Genomic DNA, 18,647 nt, shown 5'->3' with positions numbered 1-18,647 from the left:
ACAAAGAAAACAGCTGATAACAAGACACCACAGGGGAACTACACTGAACATGAAAATACAAGACTTTCACAATAAAACAGGAAACAGAGGAACATAATGTGGGAGTGGAGGACAGGCAGACGAGAGGGAGGGAGGGAGGGAACACTAGGGAGAGCGAGAGCTGACATGATGGGCTGGGGAAACATGACGGAATAAAATACAAGGAGAGAAAACAAGACAAGAACTTACAAAACTACATAAAGACAGATACACAGAGGGAGACACAGGGGGCAACGACACAAAGGGGAAATCTAACAAACAATTCTAAACAGAACAACCCAGGTATCATAGAATAACCTCCAGACGAACACAGTGGACCTGAAACATAAATAATAATACAAAATGACAAGAGACACAAGTGGTCACATGACCCAGGACCATGACAGAATTCTTCTTTGGTGGCAGTTTTCTCATTTGCAGCTTCATTAAAACAGTAAAAATGTTCATAACTCTGTTAGATTATTGATTGTTAATGTGGAATTACATTTGTTAGTTTTAAATGTGCATTTTGATTTATTACCACTAAACTCTTCAAAAGAGGATTTCATTACCAAACACTTAACAGATCTATACTATTTCAATATTCTTTTCTAATAGGATGATCATAGTTTTGTACTTTAATGAAGTTTAGAACTCTAATCACAGCAAAACAATTGAAAATATACTTTACTAACAGTGCATCTCCTGTTAGTAACTTATACAGTAATAACACTGAAGTTGTTGCTTATGAGACAACTATTTGGATAAAAACCATACAATGAAAAGCATTTTGAACGACAAATATTCAATATGATTTAAAATTAAGTTAGTGATAGATATATTTATTGTGGGGTTTTTGTATGTTGTTAAGAAAGGACACAGAAGATGTGTCTTGTGGTAGAAAAAGAAACTTCAGAGGAAGGATCAAATCTAATTTGTGTAGCTCTACTTGTTGGATTCATTCTCATCAAGAACCTTCAGATGTGTTTTTGTAGTTACACTCACTGCTAGAAGGGAGATAAAAGTAATAAATGTAATCTACTTCTACTCTCCTAATAAATGTAGCAGATAATGCCAGAGAGAGAGAGAGTGACACAATAAGGCTCAGTGAAGCGTATCACACTAAGCACACATCATTCATTGCAACAGCTGTCAACAACTAAACAATTTTCTTCTGAATAGGTTGGCTGAGTTTCTGGTGACCTCTTCAGGTTGTACTCTGTAAAAAATAATACTAATCATAATCTCATTTTATAAGAAATCTGCTCTGTGAATTACACATGAAACATGGTTTTTGAAGGAGGATTTAAAACACACGTTATTCCTCCTGTTCAGTGGGGAAACATATTTACTAAAACAGTGTATTTAAATATAACTTCGTGATATTCATACTTTTTAATTTTTAATTTTTTCATACTGCTTTTTACAACATTAATTCTTTTTATTTTACCTTATCTTATACAACCATACATACTATATAGATTACATGTTTCTCTGTGATCTTTATTGCGATCTGGAATTGTTTTCCTGATAAATTGAAATATGTGCATTTTACAGGTCATGTTATAGATACACTGGTATATGTATCATTAGAAATAGGAAAACATGCTGTAGTTCTGGTCTCACTGAAACTTTTCTTTTCAGCTATACATGGCTCTGACAGGTCACCATGCTAAAAATGATAAATATGATTCACTTCACTGCAAAGTGAAATACCCAACAGCACACATGCAGAGTTATTAAAGTTAGCAAAGCCTTACACACCTACAGCTATAAAATGCTTCTTGTGCTAAAAATGAAAACAGAAAAGCTGTTTTAATGTAACAATAACTGAAATATGAAGACAGACCATCATTTTTATGTTTTCATGCTTTCTGTTGTTATACCATAAAGTTAAAATATTTTGATCATTTAAAAGAACAGGATCTAGGAAGAGATGTGTGACGGTGTAGTGTGGTTTAGTTTACCACAGTAAAATTGTAAATCTATTTCTGTAACATAACTTTTAAACATTTTGACTCAACTCAACTTTTTTTCCTTCAATCTGATTGTCTCCACTTTTCAGACAACTAAAGAAGACATTAAAAAGATGCTGAGAAAGAACGCCATCCTTTCTCGAATTCAAAATATTCTCAAACCTACAGAAGACCTGGAGAAACAAATCTGTGATCAGATTTTCATTGGTCACTCAGAATCCAGGTGCAGTGGACCGAGGGTGGCTGGTTAGAACTTGACAGCCTTTAGGGAAACACCCAGGGACCGCCTGCATCGACTTAATGAACGGGAATTCAGCCCAGCATCTTCACTGAGCTCTGATGGAAGTTCAATAACACCTCGAGAGTCACACTCCCGAGGAGCTCAGGGCTATCCTAATCAGTAGCCTAAAGCCCAACATGTTAGCTACTAATAATATCTTTGTATTGTTTTTGTTCGGACCGATGTTCACAGGCTTGCTCCTGTTTGTTGTTGTGAAAAATAATTTAAGCATCGAAACGAAACCGATTTCCTGAGATTGAAAGAAAGAAAGTTCAAACCTTTGCAAAGGGATCAACAGGGTTTGTACCAGCATTGACAAAAAGGCTAAATTATAGCAGCTCCTGTAGGTTCGTCGCGTGGATGCAGTCTTGTCTAATCAGTGGTTGGGAGTGAAATTCTCACCATCATGTAGGCACCAGTTTGGTAATGAAGTGTGTCATGGCCTTGAGCAAAGCTTACAGTTAGAGTGTATGAAGACTGAAAAACAACTACAACTTTGTACAAGAAAGTTACAAACACATATCAATAGTACACAGAGGTCAGAGGAGGTGAAACACACATTTTCCATCACATTTGTCATTCCCCTTCATCAAGACCAGGTATTTAAGGAGCGGCTGTGGCAGCAGTTCTCTTCCTGATCATTGTCTCCTCTACAGCATTAACTCATGCACGCATCCCTGTGCTGATTATCACTTTGTGAGTCTGACACAGAAAGCTAATAAGTTATTTTGTCCTGACTTAATGCCCCTTAAAACTCACCTATTTCAGACTTACAGTTTAATACAATATAGCAAATCTCCAACTGGACAGTGTTAAATAAACTGCTGATCATGTGTGTTTGTAGGTCCTCAGTCATCCAGGTCATGGTTGTCTAAGAAGCCTGGAAAGTGACTTCACTTCTTTAAGGTTCTGGATGATGTTTAACTTCTGACCCAAGAAGCTTCTTCAATTGATGCGCTTGATGTTCCACCTCTGCACAGTTGTGTTTGATGACAATGCAGTGCAGATCTCTCAAACATACAACAGAGGGCGCTATGTACATTCACTGAAGTGTAGAAAAATACAAGTGGAGGAGGAAACAAACAGCAGCATCAAGAGAGAAAACTGAAGTGTTCAAAGCGAGTTACTTTAGTCTCTTATTGTAATAATAAACAACATCTAAACATCACGTTGATGCTTCATGTTTGAGTTCGGTGTCCTTTTACTGCTCAGTTGGAAAATATTGATGCAATTTAAAAGAAGAGGAGAAGAGGAATTTCTCTGTACTACTTCAAAAGGAATGTGAAAGCACTGCCTCATATGGAAAATTAATCATGATGAAATCCTGAAACAAATAGTGTTTATGAGCTTTGTGAATATAAAGAGTTTAGTTTTCATTTTGGTCTTAGAAGTATAAAAATGCAGGACTGAAGACAAGATGGAAATGACATGTTATGAGATATAAAATACATATGTCACTGTGTACTATAATTTTATTTTGTTTATTTTTTGTTTTTGTAGGTTTTTTGTTTTGGGGTATTTTTTTTGAAAGCACTGCTTTTAGTTTGAAAATTGGATTCAATGTTTAGAGTTCGGACAAAACAATGGACGGTTTCAAGAAATGTATTTTATCAACAAAACTTATTTTGATGGTTAGTGTATTTATTTTAATGCCCTCAGTGCAGTGATTAAAAAAAAGTTCATCTGCCAGCAATGAGCCAACAGCCTCCATGTAAACGTTTCCACCCTCAACAATCAGGTCAGATTTATAAAGTTTATCATGTTCAGGCCCTGCAGCTGATTGGTGGCATGTCTGATCAGAAAGCCTTTCTGCATCTTCACAGTGTGAGTCTGAGAGTTTCTGAACAACAGGATGAGCTGCTACACACCTGACACCATATTCAAACACACACAAGCTGCAAATCTAACACAATATTTTAGAGCAAAGAAAAAAGGTCACAATTTGCAGTTAACATGAAGATATTGTAGAGCAGAAACAACACAGCACACAAGTTTCATGTAGAGATGATTGTTTATTCTGAATGTTATTTTCATTCAGTTATTTTCAGTTACTTTTTGGATTAATTTTCTGGTTTATCCATTTCATGTAAGGACAGACTTTTACAGTAACAACTGGTCCAGTACAGACACGTTTACCAGTGCTCTTGATTACACCATAAATCATGTTGTTGTATATCACTCCACCACCAGAATCACCCTGAGAGAGAAAAACATAGTTTGTGTTTAAGTTTGTTCCAAAATATCTAAAACATACACACATGATATACAGTAATGTTAGCAGTCAACTTACCTCACGTACATCTACATTAGGTTCTTCCAGACACAGCCTGTTGTTATACGGCACATCTGAATCACATCGAGAGTTTCTGGTAAGCTTACAGTCAACAACATGCATGTTTGCACACTGGAGATGAGGTGGTTCATCAGGGACTAGAGAAAAAAAAAAAGAACAAAAGTCATTCATAACCTTTCAAAGACTAAAATCTTGAGGAGAATGATGTTTTGTCTTTTTTCTGGATGTTTCCAAATGATTTTTAAACAAGGAATCTGCCATACAGTATATCTACTATAGAATTAAAAAAACAACAACTTTGTTTATATTAAAGTATTCAAATAAAACGTAAATGTAACTGTAAAACAGACACAGAAACCAAAATAAAGTCTAGCATAAACTGTGAAATAATTCATTAAAACATTTTCTTACGTGTGTGGCCGGCCGCATTTACCATATACCCACCAAGTCCTGCAACCTGAACGACGTCTCTAGAAACAGACCAATAAATAATAATCAATTAATTTCAGGTCCATCCATGTGTTTTAAAGACCAAATAAGTTAATAAATCTCAAAATTTCGACTTTATTCTCAAAATGATCTATACTATATTTTTTCCTGGTCACCAAGTCGCTTCCACACAACTTTACTAAGAATCTTATAAACATGTTTGATTCACAAAGAAAATTCTGACACTTTCTGCTGCATTAACAACACACTGTCATTTACCTGCTACTGCCTCAGGGCTTGGCTCCATTTGTATGGGCTCAAATTGTGGTCATAAATACTTTGCACTTGTAAATCAAATGTGTAGTTGTGAACTGAGTTTTGTAACCTTATAAACCAAAACATCTGAAAATGTTATGTTTGTGCATCTATAGATGAGAATTTTTGTGTGTGTAAAAAAGATTTACAAAAGATACAATTTTTTTGTTAAGGTCTGCTTATAATACAAGAATGAACAAATTGAGAGCTGTTTTTTTACAGTCTTGGGATTTGGTCATCTTGATAAGCAAACAGTTCTCAAGCAATGCAGAATCCTCTCAGCCACAGACTGTCAGCATTAGTCAGACAGAGCAAATTAGTATGATCGCAAAAATGGGTTGACGTCAGCAGAAACCCAGCAAACATCTACTCAAAATGGAAAAATACACTCAAAATAAAAGTTGAAGAGATGTTGCAGATCTTGCTACGATGTTGCTTTGAGTTATCTCTTTATGTCTAATGTGTTAAGTTGTGTTAAGCATATTAGATGGTGTTTAAAAAAACAAAGATACATGTGGTTACAGAGGCTCTTAACCTTCCTGCGGTTTTATTTTAAGCGTTCAAGTTGTTGCCTTCCCATCAACTCAAAGCGGGCTGGCCATTCTGATATCTGGCACTGACGAGGCATTTTCATCCAGAAAACTGCCACTCACTGGATATTTTACTTTTTCATCCCACTTTCTGTATACCCTAGAGATGGTTGTGTGTGTGTGTGTGTGTGTGTGTGTGTGTGTGTGTGTGTGTGTGTGTGTGTGTGTGTGTGTGTGTGTGTGCTCACTGAGTTGACCTGGTACATCAAGTTTGGATTTCCCCAGTTGTCGGTAAAAATAAAAGATTTGAACTCAAAAGAGTTTGAGTTCATGCACACTGGAGAAAAAACATCTAAATTCTCTTTATCACAATCATTTGTATAAAAACATGGCTATTTTACTGATCTATGTTTATTATTAAAGAGGAAGGAAAGAAGAAGAGGAAGCCTGAGCCCAGGTTCTGTCCATTTTCATAACAAGTGACAGCACAGACATCTGAGCTTTTTCGTCATAAAGATTGTGATGTGAAGCATCAGCAGGTAAAGTGTCGTTAAAGTGTCACTTCAATAATGCTGCTGGGAGAAAGAAGTGCTGACACGTACTAGGTTTGAATAGAAGGCTTAAAACACAAACACTCTAATATTGGGTGTTGCTTTTACGCTTAAAGAATATAATAAGTTCTAAGACAATTCATTTGACTTCTCACTGTCCAAGTTGCGTTGTGGTATTTACTTTATCATGAATGTATGCTACTTTGTTCTAGCGACTGTAAACTTTTTTTGTATTCATGAAATAAACTAGACTTTCACAGTCTGCATCTTCCACAGTTTTCATGCTTTTGTTCACTCCAAATTTGACACAAACCCACAAACAACCAGAGTTAACTAACTATGTGGAGCAAACACAGACACTGTAATAGCTGATTTTTCTAATAAACACAATCAGGTTAACATTAAGGTTTAACACTGAAGGAGATTTGTTCCATAGTCACAGTTATACTTGTATTTCCTTTACTTACATCCAACACTACTATGTTCTATTTCAATCCAGCTGCTGGCAGTTTATCCATTGTTGTTTTGGACAAATAAGCTTAAAGCTAAACCTTCATGTTTCTGATGGGAAATTTTGTTAAACCATTGCTCAACTTATGTCTGCATGAGAGCAGATAATTATGATGTACTTGTAAAAAGACTTGATAAGCAGGTCACAGCTGAATCAAGGGGTAATAAAATAAGACCACGCGGTCTCAGCGTGACTACACATGCAGTGGGTTATTGCACACATTTGAAACACTCATTGTGTAACTCAGGATGGACCCCTTATAAAGGAGACAGAGAGGTTCTGTTGTTCAGTCAAGTAAAACCTGGTGAAAGCGTAATTCTAAGACTCTGGTCGTTGCTTAAGTGTATAGATAAAAATTCTTTCATACATTCTTTTCTTACTAAATTAGTATAATCGCCAAATCGATCATTTCATATTTATCTCCTGAAACAATCTACATTCACTTTTTTATCCCTAGAAATGTGTTTCCAGAGTCCAGGTTTAGTGACTTCCTGTCCACCATCACATTAGCTGAGTAGCTGTCAAATTTGAGGGGAGCAGAGAAGATCAGACACCAGTCAGCAGGTCAGAGGTCATCTCTCATTTCACAAATCAATCACTTGATTTATAAATGGAACAAACACACCATCAGACCAGGTAATGACCCATTATGAGACAACAGCCATCTGAGAGGAGATGTTCTGTATCACAAAACATGGGAATCAAACAAACTCTAGGCATTCTGAAATATATAAAGCTCAACAAAAAACACAACCATATCAGATCCTGATGTAAGTCATTTGTTGCTGTTTTTAAAAGGCATTTAAAAAGAGGTCTAGAAAAAGTGTCCAGTAAGAGATTCTACTATTTATGCAGCACTGCCCCCGTGTGGCCACAAAGACACTCAACAGCTTCATTTCTCAGCCTGTTGCCTTCTTTTTCCTTCATGATGTAAACAGTGAATGAACCGAAAGAAGTCAATCCATAAACTGTTAAACTGATAAAACAGTCCTGATGATTATGTAACAAGTTGTAGTTGACTAGAGGTCGTTTTGGTATACAATTTAAAAGCCATTTTCTTTTATAAATACACCATACACTTTGTTCTCCACCATTTCTTTTCCTCAAGTCCTTAATGGACAGTGGAGGAACACTACATCTAGCTTCTGTTTAACATTTATCCAGGCGCCCCCACACTGTACCTCTACAGAAACCAAGGGAGAGAGACGGACACACAAAGAGAGGGAGATGGAGAAAATTTAACACAAACTTTTATTTCCACTTGAATCTTGATCTCAAAATAGAAAAAGTTTTATCACAAAATAATTACAAGAGCACAAATAAAAACCAAAGACAAATGAAATAAAAAGGCAAGGCCCTGGGACTGAACACAGCACACCTTTAAAACAACATGATGACCAATGTTTGACCTTTCACCTCTAGCATAGTTTTCTCTGGATTTCAATCTGGCCACCCTGAAATGACATTTATCAGTGTATGTACAGCATCCATTTTTGGCTTAGACAGTCTGACACAGACCGTCTCCATGGCAACCTCCGAGACTCTTCTTTTCCTAAAAAAAAAAAGTCTCTATATGACCACCAACAAACCTGTTACACCATATTTTTTTCACCAGCTCACCTTTGCTGAAGATGCTTTCTCATACAAATCTAAACATCTTTTGAGAAAGTCCACATCACTCTGATCTGTACTGAAAACAGAAAAACAAGGACAACACCAGCAGAGGCCTCCAAGATAAACCTGGCAACATAAATCTAGATAACTTTGCTTATTTATCTCTTAAAACATTTAACAAAGATTACATTTCTAACAAATATACCAATATAAATATATATTCCAGAAACAGGACATTCCAGTTAGATCCTCTCCGAACTGGGCAGCTCAGCCCATCATCCACTTTTACAAAACAGAAAGCCGCCTGATACAACAGCCCCAAAAGTGACAAAAATCCACCTCCAAAAAGCAAAACTTCTCATAATGGAAAAACAAAAAGATCGTCAATCCTATCAAACACTTTCTCTTAATCTAAAGAAATTATTCCAACATCAAACTGTACAATTTACAAATAACTACCAAGTCTCTCATGAGAAACACTCTTGTTCACATTAGAGCTGTGTGGTACACAGTACGACTGATCTCTGTGAGTGATTCATTTCACAAAGTGTTTCAGCCTGGTGGCCAGTACTTTTGAAGGAAGTTAGTAATCTGTGCATAACAGAGTCATGGGTCTCCAGGTCTACGCAGAGACAAATCTCTGTTTTAAGGGAGAAGAGAGAGCCCCACATGATGACTCGATGCCAGTAACAGTCCTTTACAGAAGTCTGCAGGCAGCCCACCCTGTGCAGGAGCCAGCTGACCAGCAGCAGCACTAATCTCCTCCAAAGAAAAGTTAGCATCCAGGACAGCTCTGTCCTCAGAGCTCAGCTGAGGAAGCCCCTGCAGCAGCTTCTCCACACAAGCTTTATTACTTTACTCCATCCCTAACATGGTGGTGTAAAAGTCCAAGGCATACTGACCTGCTCTGCATCCAGGAAAAACCACTAACACCACATAAACTACACTAACAACACCATACACAATTACACTAAATCATCAGCCTCACAACACACCACACATAAAAAAAACACAACTTTCAGCCAGACAAACCACACAGTCCACCAAACCTCCATCATTCACCAGAGAGAGGGAGAGATATAAAAAGAGAGAGTTTAGTGGATGTGTGTTTGTGTGTGTGATTCACACAATTTATGAATATAATCTCCAATAAAGGTTATGTAGCTGATGAAAAGTGGGTTAGATTAAATGTTTACATTTCTTGTGCATGAAGTAAACTATAATATTTATATGTAAAATTCCACACCTACACCTGTGCGCCCTCACACTGCAGCACATTTTACTCCCCGGTTGCAGAAACCGTTCTATATTTTGTCACAGCTGCAAAAGAAGCTCCACTCAAAGAAACTCAAAGATGATGGAGAGGAAGAGATTTCAGAACATGAGGCCTTTTGCCAGACAGCAGACAGGAAGGTGGGGAGAGAGTGAGGCGGTATGGCACACAGGAAATGGTCGAGGCCAGACTCAAACCCAAGCTCCTGCAGTGGGAACTCTGTGTCCCCACTCAGCCAGGTGAGATATAGCAGAACCATCAATTCAGAGTCTGACAGTAAGGGTGAAGACGAGCCTGACTGTTGGTCTGCTCCAAAACAAGCCCATAAGCAAGCTTTGAAATATTATGTTACAAAATTGTGAAACTGGGACATGAAATTTGATTTGAAAATGAAATTCATCCTGATCAGGAGCTGTTATGATCTAAATGGTGTTCTAGATCCAGTAAGCAAACAGGAAGAGCTGCAATATGTGTGCTTTTTCATTAGTGAATAAATAATAAAAAGCTATAGTGCAGACTACAGCGCCATCCAGTTGGTGTTCGCTCTCTCTGCGGTAGAGTATCACTTCCTGTTCCAACACATAGTGGTGTTTTTGTGTAGCTTATCTGCGTAGCAGTTTAACTAAAAACGTAGAGATAACTTCTTATTTCATAGTGTAATCTTCCTACTAGAACAACACATGCCCAAAGGGAACTGACTATTTTGCAATGGACGCTTTGTGTTTACATCTTTTTGTAGAATCTGTTTACACATTCAAAATAAAGAGAGAGAACTTTGTTTGTTTGTTTTTTGTTTCTTTTAACTTTCTTCGTAGTCTGAGTATACGTAAACTCGGGCCACATGCTTCAGGAATCCTTCCACAAGCTTTCTGCAATAGTTTGCTGGAATCTCGGCCCACTCCTCTTGACAGAACTGGTGTAACTGCCTCAGGTTTGTAGGTCTTCTTGCTCACACTCACTTTTTCCGTCCCACCCACAATTTTTCTACAGGACTGAGATCAGGACTTTGTGATGGCCACTCCAAAACTTTGATTTATTATCCTTAAGCCACTTTGTAACTAATTTGGAGGTATGCTTGGGGTCATTGTCCATTTGGAAGACCCATTTGCGCCCAAGCTTCAGCTTCCTGGTTGATGTCTTCAGATACTCCACATAAATTTCTTTTCTCATGATGCCATCTATTCTGTGAGGTGCACCAGTCCCTTCTGCAACAGAACGGCCCCACAACATGAAGCTGCCACCCCCATACTTCACAGCTGGGATGGTGTTCTGAGGCTTCAAAGCGTCCTCCTTTTTCCTCCAAATATATTGTTTATCATTATAGCCGAACATTTTTGTTTCATCAGACCACAGGACATGTCTCCAGAGATTAAGAGGAACCTTTTAGCTCATGATAGTACAGGACTCATTTTACAGTGGATAGTGACACTGTGTTACCAGTTTCAGCCAGCATCTTTATAAGGTCTCCTCCCTGAGCGGTATGATGGTTGTACATTCCCATAGTTTTTATACTTCCCACATAGCAGACAGACCTGGCCCGGATCTGGTGTCAAGCTGGCACTGCTGGCTGACTTCTGGCATGGTAAATGACATGTAATCCAGATGTGGGCCAGGCCTGGTGTAGATGGCACTGTCTATGTGATGGCATGCCACATCTGGCCCGATTGTGGTTTGGTTTATGTGGCCCAGGCTCAAAGAAAACAGGTCTGGCCCGGATCCGGCATCAAGCTGGCACTTCTGACTGACTGGTGTCGTGGCAGGTTGTATATCAACCAGATGTGGGCCAGGTCTGGCAATGATGGCACTATTTGTGTTCCTATTTTCTTATTTCAGTTAGAAAACTCAAATGCTATGTTGCAATACTATACTGCTATGGTAGCCAACTTTTCAAATGCAGGTTTGACAAGTTTGAGAGTGTGCACTTTATCCAAAACCTAGTGAGAGTTTACTCATGTTTACCACCGGGTGGCTGTAGCTCAGGAGGTAGAGCAGCTCACCGGTTGATCGAAAGGTTAGTGGTTTGATCCCTGGCTCCTCCAGTCTGCATGAGAGAGGTCAAGGTGTATGAATGTAGTTAGGATGCACTCAGTTAGGTAAAAGTGTGTGAATGTGACATGTATAATGCACTTTGGGTAATCAGGACAGTAGAAAAGCGCTGTATAAGATTTTGTCATGTTACTTCTGCAATATTATGTTCCGCCACATGTTGTTATTACATGGCTCGATTAAGGTACACATTAGGCTGACATCTGAGGCCAGAGCTGAAACTGTTCTGGGCCAGCACAGGGCCAGCAGTGTGTCTGCAACTGGCCCACGGCTGCACACAATGTGCTTATACATCACCCACATACCGCAAAGAATGACGGCCCTTTGGTGACCCAGAGGTAATCCACACATAGGCCAGCACAGGACAACCAGTAAGTCTGCAACTGGCCTTGTGCTGGCTATGAGAAGCTTAAACTTAGTTTCAGAATAATTAAATCTGAAATTTGTTTTATTGTAAGGTTATTAAAGTTTCAAATTGTGTGACAAATAAATATAAACTTTAATTCTGAAAATATTTAAATATTATCAAATAACACCAGCTACAATATTGGATAATGTGTGTTTGTTCAGCAGAACAGTGTCCAGTATGTTGGCTGATATACTTTATTTACATGATATACTTTGTTTATATCCAACTCATGTCAGCTGTGGTTTGTGAGCCAAGATGGCGCCGGTGTGCATGGCTCACCGTCCACGGCTGTCAGATCCACTTTATCTCTTTTTTTTACTGGAAAGCACTTTCGTCAACCATGTTGCTTTTAAAGTGCTCTGTAAATAAAGTTGGATTGGATTTTAAGATAAAAGTTGAGCTGATTGTAACGTATTACAAGGAGTGTTTTTAGTTATTATTTTTTAAATAAACATACAGTGTTTATATTACATGCTGTACTAGAAATAAGCTCAAGGACGATAAAAGGTCATGTGATTTAGTTACATTCAACTTGTATGCAGTAAAATTAAAAATAAGTTACCACAAGTTGTTTTTTAATTTGGTAAATAATTGATAAAATGTTAAAAGTACTGGTTGTGTTTGACCTCATCACCAGGATGAGTTGGAAATACTTCAGTTTCCCTCAGGTGGCCTTTTGCTGGTTGGATTGCCACTACAGTCTGTAAACTGTAGAGGTAATGTTGTGAGCTCATTGGATGAACAGTTTCTGAAATACTCAGACCCATCTGGCACCAACAACCACGCGTTCTCTTTCCCCCATTCTGATACTTGGTTTGACCTTCAGCAGGTCATCATGAACATGTCTGTATGCTTAAATAGTTTAATTTGCTGACGTCTGATTGGTTCACTAGATATTTGTGTTTAATGAGCAGGTGAACAGGTGTACCTGGCAAAGTGTCTCTCAGAAACAGTTCACAACTTGCCTTCAACTCATCCATGTTACCTAAAAGGTAAACCTGTTTCTCCACCACCTGTTCAGCTCTGATGATTCAGTAAGGACATCTCTTGGCTTCATCTTCATGTTTCCCTCTCACCACATATCCAAACCGATATCATGACCAGCAGCTGTTACAACTGTGGCTCCAGCAAACATCAGCTGATACTAGAAAGTGAATAAATTCTAACAACAGCTGATCAAGCTTTAACGTGCTGCTGTTGTTTAGCGCGACATCCGCTGGTTTCTGGCTCGAAATGATCGATAAACAAACAAGAGCGAAAAGCCGATCAGCTGATCATTGATCAGTTTCATCATTTAAGTAGCAACAGGAGAGAGAGGGAGAGAGAATGGGAGACGAAGAGGCAGCTGACAGCATAAAGACACAGAATAACTCCAGCTTCGTGTCTTTTTTTTCATTCAAGCTGAAGTCCGGGACAAATCGCGTTCCTTTTCAGCCCAATACAAAACGCGGCTGGCCCGGTGTCCACCACGGGTCTCTCCTCCTCCTCTTTCCCTCATCCACCTGCTGGCCTCTGTGGACGCTCCGCCATAGCCACCACCAAACATCAGTTATTTTTACACATCTGCCAGCATCTGGCCAATCCACCACCTTTAATTTTTTTATACCGTTACAAAAACAACAACAAAAACAAAAAACCCCATCGGCCCATAAAAAACGAAAAATCACCATCGGCCCACGGTATCCCTGATGGCCAGTCCAGCTATGACTGTAAATGACCATAAATGAACTGTAAATTACATTGCGGTGAGCTTCATTCATATAGTTCTATCACGTGCACGTGTATACGCACGTTGACAACCGTAACCATAGCGTGCCGAGGGTATATAAACACTGCACAAGGTTCCAATCGTCCCTTTACACTTGCTCGTGGACTTGTTTCGACCTGCTCCAACCTCAGCCTGTGGAAAGCTAAGTTTTGGAAAACATTTTACTGTAAGCGGATTTTACTTGAAAGCGACAACAAGTACTTCATCTGTGGATTGTTTGTACTTGTTTTTGTTTTTCAAGTTTGAAGATGGCTCGCCGTGGACCCCGACTCATCGACAGCCACCAGGACTTCGCTGCAGGTACGTTTGAAAATGTCTTTAAATTTAAATGACTGTAATAATTTAACAAGTTCCAGTGTGAATATCAAGTTTTAACGTGATCAAATATGTGTATTCCAAGATTTTTCCCGGTAAATTGTTTGTATGCTTTAAATTTTCCGGGAGAGGTGTAGAAATTATTAACGGCTGGTGTATGAATTTGAAAAAAAAGGTGTTACTTTGATTTGAAGGCTTAAAATTTGACACTTTTCTTTAAAATGAAATGGTTAAAAATAGCTTAATGGACTAAAATTTGTAAAATGCCTGTGGTAACGGCATCTTCAGGGTGTCATGGCGTCAGAACGCGCAGGTGTAAACACACAGATCCCGGTGACCGGTCCCCTCCTAACATCCTTTTCTTCTCCGGATCAAAGGCTTTATTCACATAAACTATCATTTTTTTCTCTGCTGCAAAACACAAAGATAAAAAAAAAAATAATACAAATAAAATAATATCAAAAAAATATGAAAACAGTAGTAATAATGGTATCTTATGTTACGGTAATGCTTTTAATCGTATTAGATAGCAGAGAGATATATTGTACACAGGGATATTTACACAGGGATAGCATGTTTACCACAGATTAGATGCATCTGTCCTTATGGCAGATACAGTCCTTGTGCACATTTCTAAAAATGTGGATTCTGAGTTAAGAGTTTCTGTTTGTTTGTTTATTTTTCACTTGACCAGCATTTTCAGACATACCTGCAGAGCTTTGTGTGTGTGCAATTTTTACTCTTGCCAAGGAGGTTGTGTTTTTATTAAAAATATATATATATATTTTTTACATTTAGGACATGAGATTGGTACATGTGGTCTAAATGTTACATTATGGTTTGCATCCACATATTTAACCTCTGAGCTTTTTTCAAAATGTGTGACATCGTGAATTGTAAATAAAACAGGAGAATGAGCTGCATGGTTAGTTATACATTTACTGTAGTATATTTATATAATAAGTTACTCATGTCCGGCTATTTACAAATCAATACCTATTATCCATTACCTATTCCAACATAGTGTTTGCATAAAGGCTTACAAAGAACAAATAAAACAAATTGAATGTACACAAAATACAATAGTGTCACCTTAAAAGTATACAGAGTGAGCTGACTTGGTGGAGGTTTGGTGGTCTTCTATTAAAAATCTTCACTTAAAGATTTGAACTTAGTTAACTTAGTTGTTTTTTTTCTTGCATGAACAGGTAGAAGTGTCATTCAGTCTGACATAAATGTAGCCTAAAATGCTTTTCTCTCATCCTCTGCTCAAACTAACAGATGTAGGTCTGTTGCTTTAGCACTGGGTGTCTATTACATTCCTAATTTTATTTTAAAAATTGTTTCCTCACAGGGCGTCTTGACTATGTGGTTGAACGCCCTGCGGAAGAAGGCCTTCCTGAAGTCATCAGGATCCTGGATGACACTGATACCCAGCGTATCAGTGAAGGTGAGTGTGGTGAGTATTTTTTCTCTCTCTCATCCTTCCCCTCTTCTCGTGAAGCTCAGGACACTGATACCCAGCGTATCAGTGAAGGTGAGTATCTTGAGTCTTTTTTCTCTCTCTCATCTTTCCCCTCTTCTCGTGAAGCTCAGGACACTGATACCCAGCGTATCAGTGAAGGTGAGTATCTTGAGTCTTTTTTCTCTCTCTCATCTTTCCCCTCTTCTGGTGAAGCTCAGGACACTGATACCCAGCGTATCAGTGAAGGTGAGTATCTTGAGTCTTTTTTCTCTCTTTCATCCTTCCCCTCTTCTGGTGAAGCTCAGGACACTGATACCCAGCGTATTAGTGAAGGTGAGTATGGTGAGTATTTTTCCCCTCTCTCACCCTCCCCCTCTTTTCATGAAGCACCATATGCTGATGACGGTGAACAGGAAGGTGAGTACCCCCCCTACCTACCTGTAGATGATGAAGAGGTGAGTGAACAGTCTGATGATTCATTTGACTGGAACGAGTTAGTAGAGTGGGGGGATTGGCTTAGCGATGACTCGGGGTACGACACCATGGATGAGAGAGATGATTCCCCTCTCATCCGGGAGCACCCTCCAGAGCCGTTTTGGCACGATTGGCAACCCCCTATTGCTCCAGGTGCTGCCCCCATCGGCCAGGCCAACGCCCCACTCTTCCCTCAAGTTGTTGTCCCAGTTGGTGATCCGCCAGCTGCTCCTCCCTCAGCTGCTTCCTCTGCTGCTCCTTCCTCAGCTGCTTCCTCTGCTGCTCCTTCCTCAGCTGCTTCCTCTGCTGCTCCTTCCTCAGCTGCTTCCTCTGCTGCTCCTTCCTCATCTGCTTCCTCTGCTGCTCCTTCCTCATCTGCTTCCTCATCTGCTCCCTCTGCTGCTCCTTCCTCAGGAAAGAGAAGCCGAGAAGACCTCTGCCCCGAAGAGGTAAGTGCAAAGAGGTGCAAGGTAAGTGACACGTTCGATGCCCCTTCAACATCCTCAGGTAGTTTTGGAGTCAGACGTTTCTGGGAGAGGCCTTTTGACTTTTCTCTTGATGACAGTGACTCTGATTAGTTTATGTTAGAACATGTTTTTAAACTTTGTAACACTTTTATTATTGTATTGTATTGTTTTTTTTGTTGTTATGTGATATTAATATTACATTGTAACTGAAAGGTAGTTTTGTAGTTGTTATTATTGTTATTAGATGGAGCTAACACCCCACCCAGAAGACAGCCTTACCCCGACCAACCCGATGAGAAGGATGGATGACCAAGTGAAAAACTGGAGAGTGGTGCTGTGTTCCAACTATGTAAGTTATCACCTCACATTGACAACAAACTGTCTTGAAGACTAAACTCTTCCAATAGTTGGTATAAATCATCGTCCTATGTCAGCAGCACTGTAGGTTTAGCTTTATTTATATTTTTCATGTGTATACGTTGGGTTTAAAATTGCTTTTTAACAACATACTGTGAAAATGCTGTTTTGTGTTAAAATGACACCTTTCTTGTGTTATTGCTTTGCAGGGAAGCTGAGCGTGGACAGAGCTGCACAGAGGACCAAAGATTCACTCTCAGCACTTCATACCTTACTGGCCACAGCACCACCCCTCCTCACCCAGGTGAGGAGGGCCCTGACCCCACCTTCACAGAGGGAGTTGTGAACATGCACTTCTGTGTCGGTGGGTTTAGGAGCCTCCTCACACACACACGGATGAAGACTGTCACTGGAAGATGTCTCCATTGCATCAGCAGGACCTAACCATTTGTAAAATATTGCAGTTTGTGATGTTTTATACATGTTTTTATTGCTTCATTTCAAACTAGGAGATATAAAATAAACCAATTTTCATAATATTTTCTGTGTATTTAGTTGTTTTCTTAATGTTATTTGGAACATCATTGCAACCTGTCAGCTTTTTATTGAGGATTTAGAAAGTTGCCGGTGGCCCGAGTGTGTACAGTGGGGTGTTGTTTTTGTCACATGGTGAAAGTGACCTGATGGGGAGCAAAAAGAACAACTGAACAATTTGGGGATTCACAGACTTTGGTAATCGTTAAAAAAAAATGAAGAAAAATTGTTCTGTGTGAACTAAAAGCTCAAGTATAAACCATCCTGACACACTGACACAAATGATCTGCTATCTGTAAGCAGGACAGTGTTTTCATGAGCCTGGGTGAAGCTAATTTGCATTCATTACCAGGCTTCTGGATAACTGCAAGACACGTTGAGGAGGTAATTTAGCCATTTGAATCAGCTGTGTTTGATAAAGGACACATGTAAAACCTGCAGGACACCGGCCCTCGAGGCCTGGAGTTTGACACCTGTGTCATAGGGGATTGTTGGGTTTTTTCTTTAGTTCAGTTCAATTCAATTCATTTGTATGTAAATACTGTTGGATTGAATTGAACTGAACTAAAGAAGATTTTTAGGAGACGGAGTAGTCACTGAGTGAACCAGGGTATTATAACATCTTACCCATAAAAAACTACAACCAATCAAATAAACAATTGGATTTAACAAAACATCTGAAGTGTGAACATTTTGTCTCATTTAAAACATGTGAAAATGTCCAATTATAACAACCTAACAGAAGAAATAAAAACGTTTACATCCTGGTTGAAAACATTGTTCTGTGAATGATATCCACTGTGTCTGTGTTGTTGATGCCTTTTGAAAAAAAAAGTCTAAAGTATTGTAGTTGAGTACAGCTCCAGGTTTTGTACAGAGTACTTTCCATTTGCTGTAACTTTACTCTGCTATCTCATCAATAATGGCTTTGATCATCATCTGTTCCCTGAATGCAATTGACACCCTCTTCTCAACGAGAAGCCTGGGCTCGGGTGGGCCTGAGTGTCCTGGAGGTACTTGCC

At 39.0% G+C, this 18,647-nt stretch overlaps 1 protein-coding gene across 1 annotated transcript; it reads left to right on the top strand.

Annotated features, from left to right (window-relative positions):
* Window positions 1-14,065: 14,065 nt before the first annotated feature.
* Window positions 14,066-17,958, top strand: LOC112847050 (hyphally regulated cell wall protein 3-like). Its single transcript, XM_025907712.1, has 3 exons — window positions 14,066-14,313; window positions 15,683-17,083; window positions 17,301-17,958. The coding sequence occupies exons 1-2, from the start codon at window positions 14,262-14,264 to the stop codon at window positions 16,843-16,845; spliced, it is 1,215 nt and encodes a 404-aa protein (XP_025763497.1). The 5' UTR covers window positions 14,066-14,261; the 3' UTR covers window positions 16,846-17,083; window positions 17,301-17,958.
* The last annotated feature ends 689 nt before the right edge of the window (window positions 17,959-18,647 follow it).

Source organism: Oreochromis niloticus, linkage group LG6 (genome assembly GCF_001858045.2).
Source record: "Oreochromis niloticus isolate F11D_XX linkage group LG6, O_niloticus_UMD_NMBU, whole genome shotgun sequence".
In the NCBI taxonomy this organism is placed as follows: Eukaryota; Metazoa; Chordata; class Actinopteri; order Cichliformes; family Cichlidae; genus Oreochromis; species Oreochromis niloticus.
Note: the sequence above shows the minus strand (reverse complement) of the source record. Positions and strands in the feature narration are given on the sequence as shown.

Excerpts from the sequence above, each read along its gene's own strand:
- LOC112847050 (XM_025907712.1), top strand. The coding sequence starts at position 14,262 with ATGGCTCGCCGTGGACCCCGACTCATCGACAGCCACCAGGACTTCGCT. Across the intron at positions 14,314-15,682 it reads CCACCAGGACTTCGCTGCAG|GGCGTCTTGACTATGTGGTT; the intron begins GTACGTTTGAAA and ends GTTTCCTCACAG.